The following is a 19765-nucleotide window of genomic DNA, read 5'->3' on the forward strand; positions in this document are numbered from 1 at the left end:
ATTAGTTTCTAGGATTTGTCTCTAGTTGCCAAAAAATTCTAGCTAAAACCAGTTTTTGAACATACCAAGGGTCTCTCATCCCTTCGTTCCTACATGCAGCTTGAAGCTCAAGCAACATTTATGAGATAAATACAGTGTATTCTTTTCTAAGGCTAGTATGTACTGCTATAATTTCTGAAAAAACTCCTTTCTCACACAATGAATTTGGCTGCAAAAATCTGGACCACCACTAGATAACAACGAAACCATACGGAAACTCCTAATTCTTTGCTGCCATTTACTTGTTCTCTACGGGTCTGATAACTCTAGCAAAATCTTGCATAAAGCCAACTAGCTGAGGAATTTGAAGGCCAAAGTCCACATAAAGTTGCCAAGTTTGAAAAATACTGCTTTAATACACGCTGCAATTATGATGATTCCTTTGGTGAATTATGGTATCCGTATCACCGCTTGGATCATAACCTATATATACGTCATGATGTAGCATGTCCCGCCCAAGACTTTAGACTAGGGAGCTTGGGACGAACTGAGGGCGGAAGCTTTCCTCACCCCCTTGATCTTATCTGAGCATGCGCCTCTCCGGAGTGGTCCCGTTTATTTTGACTTAGCTCTATGGCGTCCCTGCTGTAGGCGTTCGGCGCATGCGTATTGCGAAGACGAGAAGCGCTCGAATTCCAGGAACCGGCGGCGGGCGAGCGTGGTTGTGTTTAGCCTTAGTGGTGCCGCCGGCCATGGGCTGAGCTTGACGGGCTCCGTGATTTCGGCATGAGAGGCCGGGCATAAGGCGGCCGCAGCGAGGGCGTTGGAGGAGACCTGGCTCCGAGGATGGAGAGAGCCATGGAGCAGCTGAACCGTCTCACCAGGTCCCTGCGTCGTGCCCGCACTATCGAGCTGCCGGAGGGTAAGAGCGCGCCCTTACGGGGACAGTGGATGCGAGGTTGCTCTGTTGTGGCTTGCAGGTCGAGGATCGCAGGAAGGAGTGAAAAGGAAAGGGTGGGGGAGAGATCTAGGAGGAAAAGTACTTCCTTCGAAAACTAGAGACGCCTTAATACACTCAAGTGTTGCAAAAAGCTTTTTTTGAAGGGAAGTGGTTGACCTGAAGCTTTTTCCTTTCCTTTTCTTCCACTTACTGATCAAATACATCAGGAATTCCTTCTCAGCCAGGCAAAGTCAGAACAAAGTGTGCTGAAGTTCGGAAACTTGTCCCAAAGGTGCTTTTTCAAGAGGGTTTTCTGGTTTTTCTTTGAAGACTTTTCGCTTCTCATCCAAGAAACTTCTTTATCCCTTTCCCACCATCCAGTCAGAGCTGAAGAAGCTTCTTGGATGAAGAAGCAAAACGTCTTCAAAGAAAAAGCAGGAAGTCCATTTGCCTCTTGAAAAAGCATCTTTGGGGCAACCGTGACCTGGATGACTGAGAATCTCCATAGATGTTAAGTTCGGAACTTGTGCCAAAGAATAAATGAATTGGAAAGGATCTTCTTTATGGTTATGTAGCCTGAAGCTTTGCTTGCAGTGGGAATCTGCTAATTATTCTACTAATTATTCAAGCTAGTAGCTATCTTTACACCTCAAGCCATGGGAATTCATTTGCTCATTTAAGTAGCTATTACTATACTGACTTAATTTTCAGGTCATTTTTGATATGACGCCTGAATGTTACTTCAAATTTCAACCTCTTCTCCTTTGTCCTGCTCTTCATTTCTATTCTCTTTCTACAGAGCTGTGCCCCTTCTTGCAAGCATTTAAATGTTAGGACAATATGCTATCATGTTTCTCCTTAATCTAATTTGCAAATTTAAAGGGTTGCTGGGTGTGATCATTCATCAGTTTGCAGTGAGTGTCATCAATATGTTGATAACCCCTAGTTAGGCTTTGTCACTCTGGACCAAGCCAGAGATGGTATGGAAATCCTGCGCTAAAGCCTGTGAAGATCTGGTAGGAGTGAAACAGGATCACATTCAGGTCAACCAAGACAAGCTTGGTATTTGGCAGTAAGGTCCCAGACAATTCAATAACCTTTGTCCTGGCACCTTGGACAGGGTTGAACTTCTCCTGAAGGAGATGGCTTGTGACTTGGACTCTGGGCTGCTGCCCAAGCAGCAGGTGGAAACTGGCCAGAATGCACTTTGTACATGTTCTGTTTATGCCCTTACTTGGTCCAAGATGCCTTGGCAATGGTAACTTAAGCCCTGATCATTCTCATATGGATACTGTCATGCACTTTGCAGAGGGCTTGGAAATTGCAGCTGGTACAAATACAGTGACCAGATTATGGGTAGGACAATCTGATCCATGTAGAATTTCACCAATGTTATAGTTGCTGCATTGGTTAGCAGGAGGCTTCTGGGCCCAGTTGAAAGTGCTGGTCATTATCTTTAATGGCACAAGACTGAGTTATAGCAGATAACACCATATCAAAATTTTATTTGTTGTATTTTTATTCCAAGCAATTCTCAGTGTTCATAATAGAAAATGAACATACACAGTAGATAATCGCAAATGGGCACGAAATATAAAAACAACAGTACCATAAATAGTATGGGGATTGAATCATTTCCCAAATGCTTCTGGGATAAATCAATATTAAATTATTTCTGAAGGTCAGCAGCAAGCATGCTGGCTGCTTTTAAAATATGCAGAGGACATGATTGAAAATCCTTTCTCCCAGGCCCAGAGAGCCATCAACAGGTTTACATGCGGTCTAGCTAGTTCAGTTTATTATTATTTTTCTGTATTCACTAGTCATTTTAACTTGCAATTTACATAGCAATAGCACTTAGACCTATATACAACTTGCTCATTTTACCGACCTTGGAAGGATGGAAGGCTGAGTCAACCTTACATCCTCTTTCTATGTAATTTTCATTTTATTTTTCCTTACCAGGGAATAATGTTATTGTTACTGCACTGTTTGTGCTCAGATTATTCGTGTTGATAAATAGTTGAAGCACATTTGGTTCTATTTTTTTGTTAATACTATCATTTTATTTACTGCTTCTTCAGAAATACAGTATTTCGAGATGAGGATGTTGTTGAGTTGCTGAGTGAAGTAGCTTCAAATGTATTAATGCTATTTAAAGAATTCCCTGCGTACCTAATGGGAAAGAAGCTCCACTTGTTTGACAAATACTATGTAAAGAAGAATGTACAAATATCCTGTATACACCATACTGACTAACACATTTATGTTTACTTTCTGTAACAAGGAAACTTGTACAGACAAAACTTCCTCCTTGCTTCTACAATATTGTCAAAGCAGTAAGGTCATTTTATACTTCAACATGTATTATAGCTGTAATTTATTTTCTACACAGATAGTGAAACTGCTGTTTACACGTTAATGCCAATGGTTATGGCTGATCAACACAGGTGAGTCTTCACAAGCAGCTCTTTAAGAAAATTTGTTCAGGCATATCACAGGAAGAACTGTTTTTTAATACAATGGAGGTGTAATATTGGTGTCTAACGCTGTTTTTTGTTTGATATCATTTTTTACTTTTAGAATTATGAAATATTTCCATCTTAATCATGATAGAGTTGACAAAAGTGATAGTTTTTAAATGTTTTTTGCTTGCAATCCAGAAAAGTGTTACAAGAACTTTAGAGCCAAATTTGAAGAAAATGTCAGTGTTGAATAAATTATATTTTCTCATTTCATTTTTTAAAAATGAAGCAATTATTCACAACTGGTTATTTGAAGGTGATAACCTAATAAAGTTGCTGGTAAGCAAGCTAGAACCACATTGCTCTTATTTTCTCAATGTATACATACATATTAAACTGGGTAGATTTTATAAAAAAACATACTACTGTTTTGGGTGTAGTAATGTTTCCCATAAATACATTTAAACTAGAACTTTTATAGTGATGTTTCCTATATAAAGTAGAAAATTTGTAGAACTGTTTTAAGCACTATTAGTGAAACAGAGAGAGGAAAATGAATGAAAAATATTTGTAACTATGTTGGGTTCATTTCCTAGTGACTGCATGAATAAATGTTTGCTCTATCAGCCTATCTCCAACAGTGTACATTATTCCCATAACCCTTTTGAATCTATCTACCTTATCTACAGTATTTTCTTTCCCTTCTACTTCTTCAGCCTTGCCAAGTATAATCACATTTTTCTAGTTCATCATTTGTTAACATGACACACATGTTCATTTGGCATTTTTCTTTCCATGTTTGGCTTTATTCGTCTTTTTAAATATCTTAAGCAAAACCTTATTTTTTTTAAATGAATTCAATAATCCATACATTCTCTTGCATTTGTTTTTCCAGTACAGATATATTGGCTGGTCTTTAAATTTTCTGGCCACAGTCTTGTTCTGTATTTATTAACATAAAATGTTAGTACATCAGGTGCTGCCTCTGAAGTCCTTAAACAGTTCAGTGGGCATTTTAACTATGTCTGTGCTTTTCTCTTGCTAGCTGTCCTTTTTCCTGTACAATTAAATCACTTCCCAAATATATTATCTATCAACACATCATTCTATAATCTTTTTCTAAAGGATTTTAATGAAAGTGCTCTATCTTCCTTTAAACGGGCAATTGCCCAATCTCTTCTGTGATTATCCTTGAGTATTCATTCAAAACCTATGGTTCTTATGGTTCTTCCGATGTTCTTAAAAGATGTCTCTCTCTCTTTGTTATATTCTTCCTTTTGTTGATTAAGAGGTCTGTTTTGTCCTTTCTTCACTGCTATTGAAAATCTATATTCCATCGTGCTTTCTTTTTTTCTTTTTATTTTCATTCTGGCTGTTACGATAGCTTATTCTGAAAATGACCTCAATCTTACTTGAAATTTGGGGAGTTTTTTTTTCTCCTTGGGTTTTCATGATATCCTTTATCTCCTCTCATTATTTCTCAGATTCATAGTCACTTAAGTATACTGCGTATGTTCCTTTGATCTTATGCTGTGACTATTCATCAGGTCATACCTTGTTGGAACACCTATTCTAACTACACTGCTCAAAAAAATAAAGGGAACACAAAAATAAGACATCCTAGATCTCAATGAATGAAATATTCTTATTAAATACTTTGTTCATTACATAGTTGAATATGCTGACAACAAAATCATACAAAAATTATCTATGGAAATCAAATTTAGCAACCCATGGAGGTCTGGATTTGGAGTTACACTCAACATTAAAGTGGAAAAAAACACTACAGGCTGATCCAACTTTGATGTAATGTCCTTAAAACAAGTCAAAATGAGGCTCAGTAGTGTGTGTGGCCTCCATGTGCCTGTATGACCTCCCTACAACACCTGGGCATGCTCCTGATGAGGTGGCGGATGGTCTCCTGAGGGATCTCCTCCCACACCTGGACTAAAACATCCCCCAACCCCTGGACAGTCTGTGGTGCAACGTGGCATTGGTGGATGGAGCGAGACGTGATGTCCCAGATGTGCTCAATTGGATTCAGGTCTGGGGAATGGGCAGGCCAGTCCATTGCATCAATGCCTTCGTCTTGCAGGAACTGCTGACACACTCTAGCCACATGAGATCTAGCATTGTCTTGCATTAGGAGGAACCCAGGGCCAACCGCACTAGCATATGGTCTCACAAGGGGTCTGAGGATCTCATCTCGGTACCTAATGGCAGTCAGGCTACCTCTGGCGACCACATGGAGGGCTGTGTGGCTCCCTAAAGAAATGCCACCCCACGCTATTACTGACCCACTGCCAAACCGGTCATGCTGGAGGATGTTGCAGGTAGCAGAACGTTCTCCACGGCATCTCCAGACTCTGTCACGTCTGTCACATGTGCTCAGTGTGAACCTGCTTTCATCTGTGAAGAGCACAGGGCACCAGTGGCGAATCAGACAATCTTGGTGTTCTCTGGCAAATGCCACATGTCCTGCACGGTGTTGGGCTGTAAGCACAACCCCCACCTGTGGACGTTGGGCCCTCATACCACCCTCATGGAGTCTGTTTCTGACCGTTTGAGCAGCCACATACACATTTGTGGCCGACTGGAGGTCATTTTACAGGGCTCTGGCAGTGCTCCTCCTGTCCCTCCTTGCACAAAGGCAGAGGTAGCAGTCTTGATGCTGGGTTGTTGCTCTCCTACGGCCTCCACGTCTCCTGATGTACTGGCCTGTCTCCTGGTAGCACCTCCATGCTCTGGACACTATGCTGACAGACACAGCAAACCTTCTTGCCACAGCTCACATTGATGTGCCATCCTGGATGAGCTGCACTACCTGAGCCACTTGTATAGGTTGTAGACTCCATCTCATGCTACCACTAGAGTGAAAGCACCACCAGCATTCAAAAATGACCAAACCATCAGCCAGAAAGCATAGGAACTGAGAAGTGGTCTGTGGTCACCACCTGCAGAACCACTCCTTTATTGGGGATGTCTTGCTAACTGCTTCTGCTTTCCACCTGTTGTCTATTCCATTTGCACAACAGCATGTGAAACTGATTGTCAATCAATGTTGCTACCTAAGTGGACAGTTTGATTTCACAGAAGTGTGATTGACTTGGAGTTACATTGTGTTATTTAAGTGTTCCCTTTGTTTTTTTGAGCAGTGTATATGTTTAATACTAATAACTAATGATGTGTGCCACAATTTCTGAAAATATTGAGGCTGTCTGGATTACAGGGTGGGCTGAGAATAATTAAGTAGGTGGGTATATTTCACGGCAATCAACGCCTCTTAAAATTTGCTGTGGAACAATTAAAGGAACATTTGCACATCCTGTTTTTAAATATTCCAGTGATGCAATTAATATTCAGCTGGGTATTCAATTTTAAACTGAGCAGTAAGGTGAGGTTCTTGTTTTCTTTGGCTTACAGTGATGTGTCATACACAACAGCCATCTGGTCCCTATTAAAAGTAGCTGAAAATACAGCTCTCTCACTAACTAAAATGTGTCTTAGATCTGTTTCAGAGTTGTTGTCAAATTCAAAATTTGATGTCAATTATGCATTTGGACGTGTGAAGAGGAGCTTGCTTCATATTGCAGCTAAGTAAGACAGTCCTCAGAAGGTTGTGAAATGTGTTAATAATCTTTCATTATATGCTCCAATTCCCTGAATTCTATTTTTATTTTAATTATTTTTTTTAATTTGTGCAATGATTACATTTTAAAATGTTTTTCATTTTTTTAAAAATAAAACAATCATTAATTTTAAAGGAAAAAGAAAATGTAAAAAATAAAAATGTAAGCTGAAAATATGAATCTTTTTTTGTATCTTTGAGTGTCTTCCAGTTGGCTCTTGGCAATTGCCTGCAGTTTTATTGGCAAAATTTCAGAGTAGTTCGTTATTGCTTCCTTTCTAGGTCTGAGAGAGTGTGACCAGCACAAAATTATTCAGCTTGTTTTGTATCTAAGGCAGGACTACAACTCACCATCTCCATGTTTCTAGTCTGGCGTCTTAAACACTACAACTCACTGGCTTTCATAAACACACACACACACACACACAGAGAGAGAGAGAGAGAGAGAGAGAGAGAGAGAGAGAGAGCATTTTTTGATTAGTGGAGAATATTGTCTTTTCCAAAACAGATAAATCATAAAATTTCAACAACCATTCCTTGACCAATTGAATAATATTAATTTTCCAATTTGTTAATATATTTCTTCTCTTCAGTGTGCTGCTTGCTGTGTACAACCACCATTCCTGATAAACAGTGAAATTCTAGTATAGAATTTCTAGAAACTTTAGTATATACAGTAGTTCAATATCACATTAACATCTTTAACATTTAAACATTTCCTTATAAATCTATTAGTAGACATTAATACATTATCCCACATATGCTAAATGATCACCTGTCCATATCATACAGGTCAGTGAGTCCTCAAAAGGCTTTGCACCTCTAGTATAAGGAAAGTTGATGTTCGTCCTTTCAAGTACATTCTTTGAATGTATTCTTTCCAATGCACCACAAATTTAATTTTTTGATTAATATCAAATATCATTTAAACTTCTTAAGGAGTATTCAATGAAGCCATAAATGTGGCTTTATGGAAATTCTAGTTTGTGATTTACATGTTTGAAATATCCCAAAAATGTCAATTTTAAAAATATTCTTGAGCTTTTGATTGAGGTGCATTACAGGTTTTATTTATCTCATGTATTTCATTAAGTATCAAAGTAACTCAGATGGTTTTGAGGCATAGATTGTATTAATAGTATGTTGAGAAGTCTGTAGGATTTGCCCATTCTTGGAAGCAATTTCTGTTTTTGAGCAACAAGTTGAAATACTGAAAGTTCTTTTACAGGAGGACAAGTTTTTGTGTCATATTCCATATTCCAGACTAAAAGAACTCCTAATTTAAGTACTTGATAACTTATTTAACATATTCAGCTTTGCCTTCAGTTTCAGTATTTAACAATTTTTAGTAAACAATTGTAGCAAACATTTTTTAAAATCGTGGCTGATCATCTTAATTTTCAACTCAATTTTTTTTGAAACGATAAGTTGAAATGAAAGTCATAACTTTCAAATTTAATGTGATATCATCATGTTGTTTGTTTATTTGTGAATGTTATCCTTTTCTACTGATTTTTTTTGTTAAGTTGTTTCTAAACTTTCTTCCATAGCTGTGGATCAGTTGAATGTCTAATTCTGTTGCTAAAAAAAGGTGCAAACCCTAATTACCAGGATATTTCTGGGTGCACTCCACTTCATTTAGCTGCTCGGAATGGGTAAGTTGTAGTAATCACCGTTAATTATTTGAATAGTAGCTGTAACAAAAATAGCTAAGTCTTTGATCTTTTAGAGAACTTTTTAAAGAAGCCTAACAGAATCTTTGTTGAAATACAGTGATATTAGTCAGATTTGAGGATTGTTCAGCTGCAGAGACCTATAAGAATCTATATTTTTGTTCATTCACTAGATGTGATAGATGCAAATATTGCCAAATTATGTTCTATATTTTGAGATTTAAAGTATGCATGCAAAATGATATTCTGTTTAAATCCAAGGAAATGCATAACTTGCATTAAAATGTTCAAATAATATAGAGATGTTTTTAGCTTTAATTTTAATTACATCTAATATTCTTTTTTTGAAATTAGGAATATGCTTATCTTTATGCTTTATCTTTAAATATAATATGCTTTATCTTTAAATATAATCAAGTTTATAACATGTTTAGCTCGTATTTCATTTTCAGTCCAACTGAACTGAGAACATGATTACAGTATTATCAAGTAATTTTTAATATATTTATATAGTTAGTGTCTACTAACGTGCTAGTCCATTTTAAAGATTTGAGAATTATTTATTTGTGTCACTAAATATGGCAGCAAAATGATTAAGTATCTGTCATTTGATTTGGACACATTTTAGAGGTGGGGGCCGCAGTGCAGGTGATTTGCCTCCCAGAGGTCTCTGTCTTTTTTCCAATTTTATTTATTTAAAAAAATGCACAGACACAAACTGAGCATAATTTTGTCTGTGTAATTTCAATGGGCTGTATATTGCCCAGTCTGATTTAAGTTTTAGGCTTGGCTCGTCTTTAAAAAGAAGAACAGAGAGAAATAAATCTCTGTTCTTGAAAGTACACATCAGGACATGTGCAGCAAATGCTCAATACAGAATGCAAAGTATAGACCTAATGACTTTATTAATTTTCTATTTAAAAATATGACTCAGGTTCCACAGGCACAGATCATTTCATGTGTGAGGTGGAGGAATATTTGCATGCTACATTATACAGAGGGAAATTCCAACATTAAGAATGCCTTTTATTAGACATTAGGAAATTAAAGAAGTAGTTTTATATGGGTTTATAGTTTATATTACTACATTGCTATTCGAGCCTTAGTAGTTGTGTGTCACAGCCAATGTTGTTCACTTTTTTCATAATTGGACCTGTGGCCAAGTGAACATTCGGTTATTAGGAATTGTAAAGGTAACATGTATGCAGTGTCCAACAATTTGATCATGAATAGCTGGATTTAGTGAAAATTGTTTCAAATTTAGATAATCTAAGTCATTTTGGTACTGTACTTAGCACTCCAATAACAATTATTTACCACTGTTAGCTTCTTCCAAAATTTTGTGATGTTTATTTGCAAATCTCAGTATTTTGTAATGTTTTCCAATTCCTTGTCTTCAACAAGGATTGGAAATAACGGTAATATCTGATGTATGTTACGTTCACAGTGTCAGTCTGGATTTTAAAATTCCATAAAATATTTGCTATGCCATTTTCAATGATACTATCAATGATTTCATGTTTCCAGTAATTCTTAAAAATACTTTTTATATAAATGTTGGTGTGACGTCTCCCCAACTTAATCATACCATGTTTTTGCAATCCACTTATTATATGGCCAGTTGTTCCATCCTTATTTCAGAAAAGCCAATATTTACTATCCAAACAGGTCTCTTGTATTTTTGCCTTGATGTCACTTATGTGCAGCGGTTGTTCCTGGTTAGCAAATTGCATTTCATCTCTTTCCTTTTTGAATGTATTGTTCATAAACTACTGCCATGTTCTGATGTTGCCTGGTTTCCCTCCAGTAGTTTTCCAAAATATCCATGGAATACTTCGGTTTCCCTTTTTCTAATCTGATTTCAAGATTATTTTGTAGAGTCATAGGTCAAAAGTCTGTAGAGATTCTTAGTCATCCAGGTCATGGTTGTCCCAAAGATGCTTTTTCAGGAGGCAGCTGGACTTTCTTGTTTTTTCTTTGAAGACATTTCGTTTCTTATCCAAGAAGCTTCTTCAGCTTTCTTCAGGATATCCTTCCATTCCCCACTATCCTGTCAGAGTTGAAGAAGCTTCTTGGATGAGAAGTGAAATGTCTTCAAAGAAAAAACAAAGTCCAGTTGCCTCCTGAAAAAGCACCTTTGGGACAAGTCATAGATCAATTTTATTTTCACGAATAGCTCTTATTTCAGAGATTCTTTCAATAAGCTTTCTTTACTTGCTTTGATGTAATCATTAAGCACCTGTTGTTTCCTCTTCTTTACTGAATACTAAAAACTAATACCGTGTTTCTCACATAATAAGGCCGGGCCTTATTTTTTTTTGACCCCCGAAAAAACGGCTAGGACGTCTTTTCGGGGGTGACTTAATTCCCCCCCCTTGCATCCTCGGGTGGGTGGGCGGGCGGCGACAGCTTGGATATTCGGGAGACCTTTGGGTTGGGGCCACCATTGCTTTCCCTTCTCCCTTTGCCCAGCATTTACGGCTCTGGCGCGGCCCTGGCGGGCAGCGAGTCCCTCCCCGCCGGACCCTCCGCTCATCCTGCTAGGGCCGCGCCAGAGCCATAAATGCTGGGCAGAGCTGGGAAAGCGAGCCGCGGGTGTGTGTGTGCCTCTTCCTGCTCCTCGTTCTCAAATCTCACCCGGGCGAGCCGCGGCTTCCTCACCTCTCAGCAAGCAGGAGGAACCGGCTGCAGCCCTCTCCTCCGCAGCGCAGACGTTGACCTTGCGGGAAGAGAGAGGGAGAGATCCTCTCGGGCGAGCGCATTCCCCGCAGCCCTCCGCACGAAAGGAGGACCCGCTGGTAGGGGGAAACCGAGCCGCAGAGGCGCGGTGCAGGTGCCTCCAAAGGCAGGAAGGACGGGCTGGCGGGCGCTAACCTCGCTCGTTCTCCCCGCATCGGGCTAAGGGTGGTGGCTGTTTCCGGTGCGAGCGGCTCAGACCCGCTGCTGCTGCTCTGCAGCAGCCCGCCTGGCCTTTCTTTGAGGTGGAAGAGCTCGCTGGGCTGAAGGGACCGGCGCGTCAGAGGCATGCAGTGTAGGGAGGTCGGGGAGGAACGGAAGAGGCCCTGGGAAATTAGCCTCCCCACGTGGGGTTGGGCTGCCCTCTCGGGCAGGGGAGGCTTTGTAAAATAATTCGCTTTACCTTCGAAAGCAAAGGGAAGAAGGGAGCGCCTGAACCCAAGTGTCTCCTCAGGGCTCCGGTTGCAGGGAGGAGCCCTGACTGGCCGCACGTGGCTGCGCCAAACGCCGCGGCGTTGCTCTAACGCCGCGGCAGCAAGGGAGAAGGGGCAGCAAGGGAGAAGGGAGAAGCAACGGTGGGAGGTCTCCCGATATGAAGTAACGCAGGTAGCACCATATCCGGGCATGCAACAAAAGTACTTCCTAACAGCAAGCCCCCCCCTGCTTCCCCCCCCCATTTCGCATGTTTAATATGGGGCTTAATTTGGGGGGAGGGGCTTAATTTGATTTTATGCCAATAAAACATGGTGGGGCTTCCTATTGGTGGAGGCCGTATTGTTGGAGAAACACGGTAGTTACTGCATTTTGTTAGGTTATAAATCTCCTAGCATCCAGTTGGATTGAGGGGGTATATAAGTTCATAAATGAATAAAACAAAAAAGGATATTGGACATATGACTGATATTTAATGTATTTTTCTATGCAGCCAGAAAAAGTGTATGAGCAAGCTATTGGAGTATAGTGCTGATGTCAACATTTGTAACAATGAAGGTCTGACAGCAGTAAGTGCTATACTTTTATTCTTGCCATTCACCTGACCATGGGACACTGCAACCAGTTGTAAATATGCACTGGTTTCCAAGTGCTCAAAAGATCACGTGACTGGGGTGGTGGAGTGGCAGTTGTAACTTTGAGGATGGGTTGTAAGTAACTTTTTTTTCCCTCTGAGACTGTTGTAACTTTGAACGTTTGTTAAGTGACTGGTCATAAGTTAAGGACTAGCTGTACTTTTATATACTTTTCAAAAAATTATAAGTTAATGGAGAGATCTTAAGTTGTGATGTCCCGGGTCATGTCACAAAGGCAACACAGTCAGATAATCAGTAAGAGTCCCTTTATTAGCTCCAACTTTGCCCCCCAATGTCCTGGTTACCTTCTGGCTGGAGAAAAACTCTTCCAGGATCAGCCTTTGGTTGCAGAGAATCAAGTCCAAAGCATGGTCAACAAAAACTTTAACTATAAGTCCAATCAAGGCAAGATGAGGTAATTAGTCTGGTAGGGCAGGAGAAGGAATTCCAGACGTGAAGGAACAGCCATAATTCAAAACGGTTGGGAGGATGCCAAGAACACAGATAACCAAAGTCAACACAAGATAAACTCTTGTTTATCACAAGATAAACTCTTTGTTCCCAACACTCAGCATGCATCTCTTTTAAACTTTTTTCCCAGGTGTGGCTAATGAAGGGAATCAGGGCCCTTTCCTCCCCTGTAAGCCATGTTCCTCCCTGCATGCCCTGGGATGAAGAGGGGTGGGCCTGGGTCTTCCTCTGAACTCCCTCTCCCTTGCTCTACCTCTCCCCCCTGCTCTGCCCAGCTGGACTTTGATCTTCCCCAGTTTCCTCCACAGGCAACGGAGCCACACTCCCACTCCCTGTCAGCTGTTCGTCTTCATCCTCGGATTCACACTCCGACAGAGACATGACAGAAGAATTCTGTTTCCATGAACATTAGATCGTCATTTGGCAATGAAATGTGTTGGAGCAAGGTGTAATTTCCTTGCTGAATGCATGCTCTCTTATCTTTTGACCCAGATCCATTGGCTTGCTGTTAATGGACGGACAGAATTGCTTCATGATCTTGTACAGCACGTTTCCAACGTAGACGTTGAAGATGCAATGGGGCAGACAGCCCTTCACGTTGCTTGTCAAAATGGCCATAAGACGGTAAGTTGAGGAAGATAGCTTGATCCTGAATTCTCTGGCTTTATACTAAACATTTTATATGCAAGGATCCCGATCCTAGGAAATCCCAAGATTACTTATTGACTCTCAGCAGGTAACATTGTTAAAAAATATCTGCTGATTTTGAAAATGACAGACTCTTCAGTTCAGCATAAAGTTAAAACTCTTAGATGTTTTAGATCAGGGGTGTCCAACTTGACAACTTTTAGACTTGTGGACTTCAACATCCAGAATTCCATAGCCACCAAGGGAATTCTGGGAGTTGAAGTCCACAAGTCTAAAAGTTGCTAAGGTTGGACATCCCTGTTTTAGACAGTTAGCTGTTTCAGTCAGGCTTTAGGCTGGAACAGTGACAGCATTGGTTGCACTTGTTGATGATTTGTGGTGTTGATCCCCCTCTCTCTGTCTCTCTCTCATCTGTCTATAATCTGTCTATCATCTTTAGAGACAGCGTATCCTTGAAATCTGGTACACTGTACTAATAAGGCTTATGTAACCTGTGCACAATATTCTTAGCTTTAGTTAAAATATTTTACAGTATTTATACACAGTATTTATACAGTATTTACAAGAGGCTTAATTTATTGGAGATATATTATTTAATTCTTAGTAATCTTAACTGATCTCTCAATTTTAATGAAGATTATTTTTATTCTTATTTATTGCTAAATTTATATGCCACCCAACTCACTCTCAGTGACTCTGACAATTATGTGATAAGAAAGTCTAAAATATAGAGCTAAGATAGGAAAATTAAGTTTTAATTTTAATTTCAGAATATAAGGCTTTTTTTAATTGGGAGAACATATTTTTGGTATTATAGAAACATAATCTTGTAGATGTCTGCATGCAATGGAAATAAGTTCCATTGAGTTTAGTAAAGCTAGGCATAGGATTGAAGCTTAAATCATATTTATAAATGTATTTCATTACTATTTTTTCTTTCCCAAAGACCGTTCAGTGTCTTTTAGATAGCGGTGCAGATATTAACAGGCCCAATGTTTCGGGAGCAACTTCTCTGTACTTTGCTTGCAGGTATGACTTGCTCTACAGTTTAAAACATTACATGAAATATGTTCCGTGTTAAAATTGCAATCAGCCAAGTGGCAAAGTGGGTATAAGGCTGGCTTTGCCCTCCTCACCCCTGTTCTTAATCAACTGCATCACCTTTCTTGGCCTAACTGCATTCTTAGACTTAAGAAAATGTCTTGTGTCAAATTAGACCAAATGTTCACAGTAGGCCCATGCAAATAATTGAGTGAAAATGCTTTCCTCACAGGGGCTTTTCTGTTTGCTTCATTAACTATTTGTATGAAATTGGTTATGAAATAATTGTAATATAATTAAGTTCATCTGTGATTTTAACAGTAATGCAAGTACAGTAGATGTTTTCTTCTAGCCTCTGCGTGAAGGATATCCTAATCAGTTCTCAGTCAGACTTCCTTAGAAGGATGCATATTATTTATCAAATGTTTTATGGATTGTAGAAGAGAATAGGTAGCAGCAAAGCCTCTATTAACCAGTTCTTACCAGGTTTCTATATTTTATATAGCCATGGTCAAAGAGACACTGCACAGATTCTTCTGATGAGAGGAGCCAAATACTTGCCAGATAAAAATGGAGTCACCCCACTTGATCTTTGTGTACAGGTATAATTTGGTTTCAATTTTATAGGGACAATTTAAATGTACCTGTTCATTGCCATGGTAATCTTCAATCATTTAAACACAGGTGTTTAGCATTGTATTGTGCATTAGCACAATACAATGCTAAACACTTAGCACAATAACATCAGGTGTTTAGCATTGTATATTTAACATTGTGCTGATAGATGGATGTAAGAATAATTGCTATACAGGCTGCTAACATGGTGCCCACAAGACATAGTTTGGATATCACCTCCAAAAACATGCTAGTAACTGCCAGATATTCAACTAAAATAATATTTAAAAAGGGTGAAATTCCATAAGATATTTTGGGCATATCATTTGTTCTTTCATTCATTCATTCCTTCATTTGTTCAATTTGTATGGCATCAATTTCAAACAAGTCTGGGCAGCAAATAATGATAACATTTAATAAAGCCAATTAAAACATAGTACAAAAAGAGAAATTAAGTACATATAGCATCTGAGAAATATTATAGTCATATATTATTAGCATAATCAGGAAATGAAGCCCTTTACATACTTGGGACCCCAGGCCCGGTCATAAATTCATAGTCATTCCTTCCAGTGATTTGACTTGAATTGGCATAATATTGGTACCCTCTTATATATTGTAAGATAGTTTTTAGTATTTGCTATTGTGGTGTAGAGTAATGTATCTTTATTTAAAAATTGAAAAAAAATATTTTTTTTATTTTAAGATGTGAGCTAAAACACTTTCATGACAATGAGTTCTATGTTTTTGAAAAAAATGGCCTTGCCTCCCTAGCAATGGGTCCTTTTAAATTTGCACCTGTGTATAATCTCATCAAATATCTCAGTTATCTTCAGCATTTAAGAAACAGTTTGTGAAGGTGAAGAAATGTCTGCTTATATGAAAACATAGTTTTCTTTCAGGGTGGTTATGGAGAGACCTGTGAAGTTCTAATACAACATCATCCTAGACTTTTTCAAACGATTATTCAAATGACACAAAATGAAGATCTTAGAGAAAACATGGTAAATTCAGTTTTCCAATTTCCATGGTAAATTGATGTGTAGGTGCTTCCTTTTAGTAAATGTATTTTTTCTTCTATGAAATTCTAAATGAATCCTGCTTACAGTCAGATTCTATATATGTTTATCTGGAAAGGCATCTCAGTGAATTTTATTCTAATATAAGTATACATTTTCATAGTGTTATCCTGATAACCTCCTAGGGAAAGAGGAGATTGAGGTCCACCTGAAAGGATGCGCTGAGGAATTTGCAGGTTTTCTGGAAGACAAAATCGCTCGGCTCCGTTCCCAGTTAGATGCCAGCATGGTTGTTTGTCTGGTGGAAGCCCCTGAGGCAGGCTCTTGCCCTGTTATCTGGGAACAGTTTGACCCTGTTGCTCCCGAGGAAGTGGACAGGATCCTAGAGAGTATGCGCACAAGCACCTGTGTTTTAGACCTATGTCCCTCCTGGCTTGTGAAAGCTTCCCTGGAGGTATCAGGCGGGTGGACTCTGGCGGTGATTAATGCTTCCCTATAGGAGAAGGTGGTGCCCCAGCACTTTTAAGGAGGCTGTGGTCTGCCCTCTTCTTAAGAGGCCTTCGCTGGACTCCACCCAGTTGGACAATTTTCGATCTGTCTCCAATCTGCCCTTTTTGGGGAAAGTTGTTGAGAAGGTGGTTGTGCGGCAGCTTCAGAGGTTTCTAGATGAAACGGATTATTTCTACCCCTACCAGTCAGGATTCAGACATGGTTTTGGGACAGAAACTGCATTGGTCACACTCTTGGATGATCTCTGGTGGGAGCGGGGTGGAGGTAGTGCATCCATCCTTGCTTGACCTCTCGGCGGCTTTCAATACCATCGACCATGATATTCTCCTGGAATGGCTTCGGGGGATGGGAATGGAGGCCTTGTGCTATCCTGGTTCAATTCCTTCCTCTGTGGCCGCTCTCAGTCAGTGCTGATAGGAGGGGAGAGATCCAGCCCTTGCCCACTGCTTTACAGGGTTCCGCAGGATGCTCTCTCCACTCCTGTTCAACATTTATATGAAGCTGCTGGGTCATCCGTCACCATGGGCTGAGGTATCACCAATATGCTCATGATACTCAGCTGAATGTCTCAGCCCATGGTGAGTTAAGTGATGCCGTGTTCTCCCTCTCACAGTGCCTGGAGGTTGTTGGGGTTGGAAGGGGGGCAACGAGTTGAAACTAAACCTTGGCAAGACCAAGTGGCTCTGGGTTTGGGGTTTGTTGGCTAAGGGAGAATTGCCATCTTTGGTCCTGGATCGGGTGGCACTACCCCAAACAGACCCTGTGCATAATCCGGGGGTTCTCGTGGACTCACGACTCCTGCTCGAAGAGTAGATGACAGTCATGGCCAGGAGAGCCTTCACGCAACTGCGGGTTGTGCACTAGTTACATCTGTTCCTGGACCAACAATCCCTACTCACAGTCACTCATGCCTTAGTCACTTCCCGTCTTGACTATTGTAACACACTCTACATGGGGCTGCCCTTGAAGAGCATCCGGAGACTCCAGTTGGTGCAAAATGCAGTAGCCTGCATGATTTTGTGCAGACTCCAGTGTGCACATGTATCACCTCTCCTGTGGGAGCTACATTGGTTGCCAATTTGCTTCCGGGTGCAGTTTAAGGTGCTGGTTGTCACCTTTAAAGCTTGTTCATGGTTTGGGACCAGGCTATCTGAGGGACCATCTCTTGCCAGTCATATCTACCTGACCCAGCGGAGTGGGGAGGCAGGGAATGTTGCGGGTCCCTCCTTGAGGGAGATATACCTGGTGGGACGCAGAAGAATGGCCTTCTCCATGGTGGCTCCCTCCCTCTGGAATACCCCAGAGATTAGACTGGCCCCCACTATGATTCTTTTCCAGAAGGCGTTGAAGACCTGGTTCTGCCAGCGGGCCTGGGGAACCCAGAGCAGGATGGAGCCCCTTAAATGGCTCGTGTAATCTGCTGCCATTGGGGGCGGAGGTGGGGGGTGATTTTACTATATTAATTTATTTGATTTTATGTTTTTATTGATTGATTTTATTGTTTTAAATTGTGGTTTTATATGTTGTAAGCCATCTTGAGTCGCCATGGTGAATAGGTGGCAATACAAATCAAATCAAATCAAATCAAATAAATAAATAAATAAATAAATCTGCAGAAAGTAACCACCTTTAAACTCAGTGGAGTTGATATCAGTATAGCTATGCATACATAAACTAACTCTTATTAGTAGCAGAAATGGTAAGTCTTACATGTTTACTAATGTGATAATACATCTTAATGACTTCTCTTTTCATATCCAGTTACGCCAAGTCCTAGAACACTTATCTCAGCAGAATGAAAACCAGTACCTTAAAATCTTAACAAGTCTTGCTGAAGTAGCTACTACGAATGGCCATAAATTGCTTAGGTAACATAATTATTGTTATTCATCCTTCTTCTCTTCCTGTGATGGGATATGCTGATTGCCATTCAGGCTGAACTTACATAGATTCAAAGATAATAGCGAAGCAACTAGATTTTTCTGAACAGTCACAAGGCCTTGTTTACAGAGAAAAGGAAATAAAGCCAAGGGGTTGAATGTGAAAGCAATTTAGTGATATTTGTGTTGATAAAGGATAAGCAACACGAGCCATTCACATGCTTGGATTAGTTCCACAAGATACAAGAGATACAAGAGACAGATTACAGAAGTAGCATTTTCTGCATAGAGCAAATAGAATATGACAGTGGTTCTCAACCTGTAATTCAGGGAGCCCTGGAGGGCTGCAGTGTTGTCACAGGGTGTCTGTGAATGTTTGAAGAAATTTTATGATTTAAATCTTGAGTTAAGTCTTAAGAGTTATTTAAAGAGGATCTGCAATGAAGAAAAGGTTGAGAACTACTGGAATGTAACATAGTGATTGATTGGATGGCTTATTGATATTATTTAAAGTCTCTGTCAGAAAGTAAGAAGATTTGTGAAATGATTCATCTATATTTTGATGTTTAGATATGGCTAAACTTGTAAGTAGCTTTGGAGAATGGGGCCTTCAGTCTTTATTATATGACTGCTTAGAACACGCATGTGAAACTCGCCGTGTCACATTGCTATCACGTGACATTTCACGTCGTTTTCCCCATTTGCGGAGCTGGGGTGGTGTGGCCAGTGCATGACGCATTTGGCCTGCGGGCTGCCAGTTTGACATCCCTGGCTTAGTGTTATTTAATTGCTGCAGTATATTTTCCCTGTGTACATTTTGTTAAATTAAAACAATTGCATATGCATTATTTTAGTTTGTCAAGTAATTATGAAGCACAAATGAAGAGTCTGTTGAGGATAGTGAGGATTTTTTGCCATGTCTTTCGTCTTGGCCCATCCACTCCCAATAATGGAAATGATATGGTCTACAACGGAAATAAAACTCCAAGAAGTCAAGTGTTCAAGGTCAGAAAAGTAATGCTATTAAATATTAGTAGAAAAATTGATAATACAAAGAGGAATGTTATCATGTATATGTATGTTAATCCACATG

General features: G+C 39.9%; 1 protein-coding gene across 2 annotated transcripts in view; it reads left to right on the forward strand.

The window, feature by feature from the left end:
* Nucleotides 1-542: 542 nt before the first annotated feature.
* Nucleotides 543-19765, forward strand: part of HACE1 (HECT domain and ankyrin repeat containing E3 ubiquitin protein ligase 1) — a 45572-nt gene continuing 26349 nt past the window's right edge. Inside the window, exons 1-11 of one of the 2 annotated variants that reach the window (XM_026666610.2) lie at nucleotides 543-901; nucleotides 3315-3369; nucleotides 6892-6981; nucleotides 8563-8667; nucleotides 12347-12422; nucleotides 13452-13583; nucleotides 14554-14636; nucleotides 15154-15250; nucleotides 16166-16267; nucleotides 18554-18660; nucleotides 19527-19677. In XM_026666610.2, coding sequence (XP_026522395.1) covers nucleotides 826-901; nucleotides 3315-3369; nucleotides 6892-6981; nucleotides 8563-8667; nucleotides 12347-12422; nucleotides 13452-13583; nucleotides 14554-14636; nucleotides 15154-15250; nucleotides 16166-16267; nucleotides 18554-18660; nucleotides 19527-19677 — 1074 coding nt within the window. In that variant the 5' untranslated portion in view covers nucleotides 543-825. The remainder of the gene's footprint in view (nucleotides 902-3314; nucleotides 3370-6891; nucleotides 6982-8562; nucleotides 8668-12346; nucleotides 12423-13451; nucleotides 13584-14553; nucleotides 14637-15153; nucleotides 15251-16165; nucleotides 16268-18553; nucleotides 18661-19526; nucleotides 19678-19765) is intronic. The other variant, XR_015745274.1, reaches the window with a different exon arrangement.

The sequence above is a fragment of the Notechis scutatus genome, chromosome 1, assembly GCF_049901735.1.
Source record: "Notechis scutatus isolate UNSWTSFEM ecotype Mainland chromosome 1, rNotScu1.2, whole genome shotgun sequence".
Lineage (NCBI taxonomy): Eukaryota > Metazoa > Chordata > Lepidosauria > Squamata > Elapidae > Notechis > Notechis scutatus.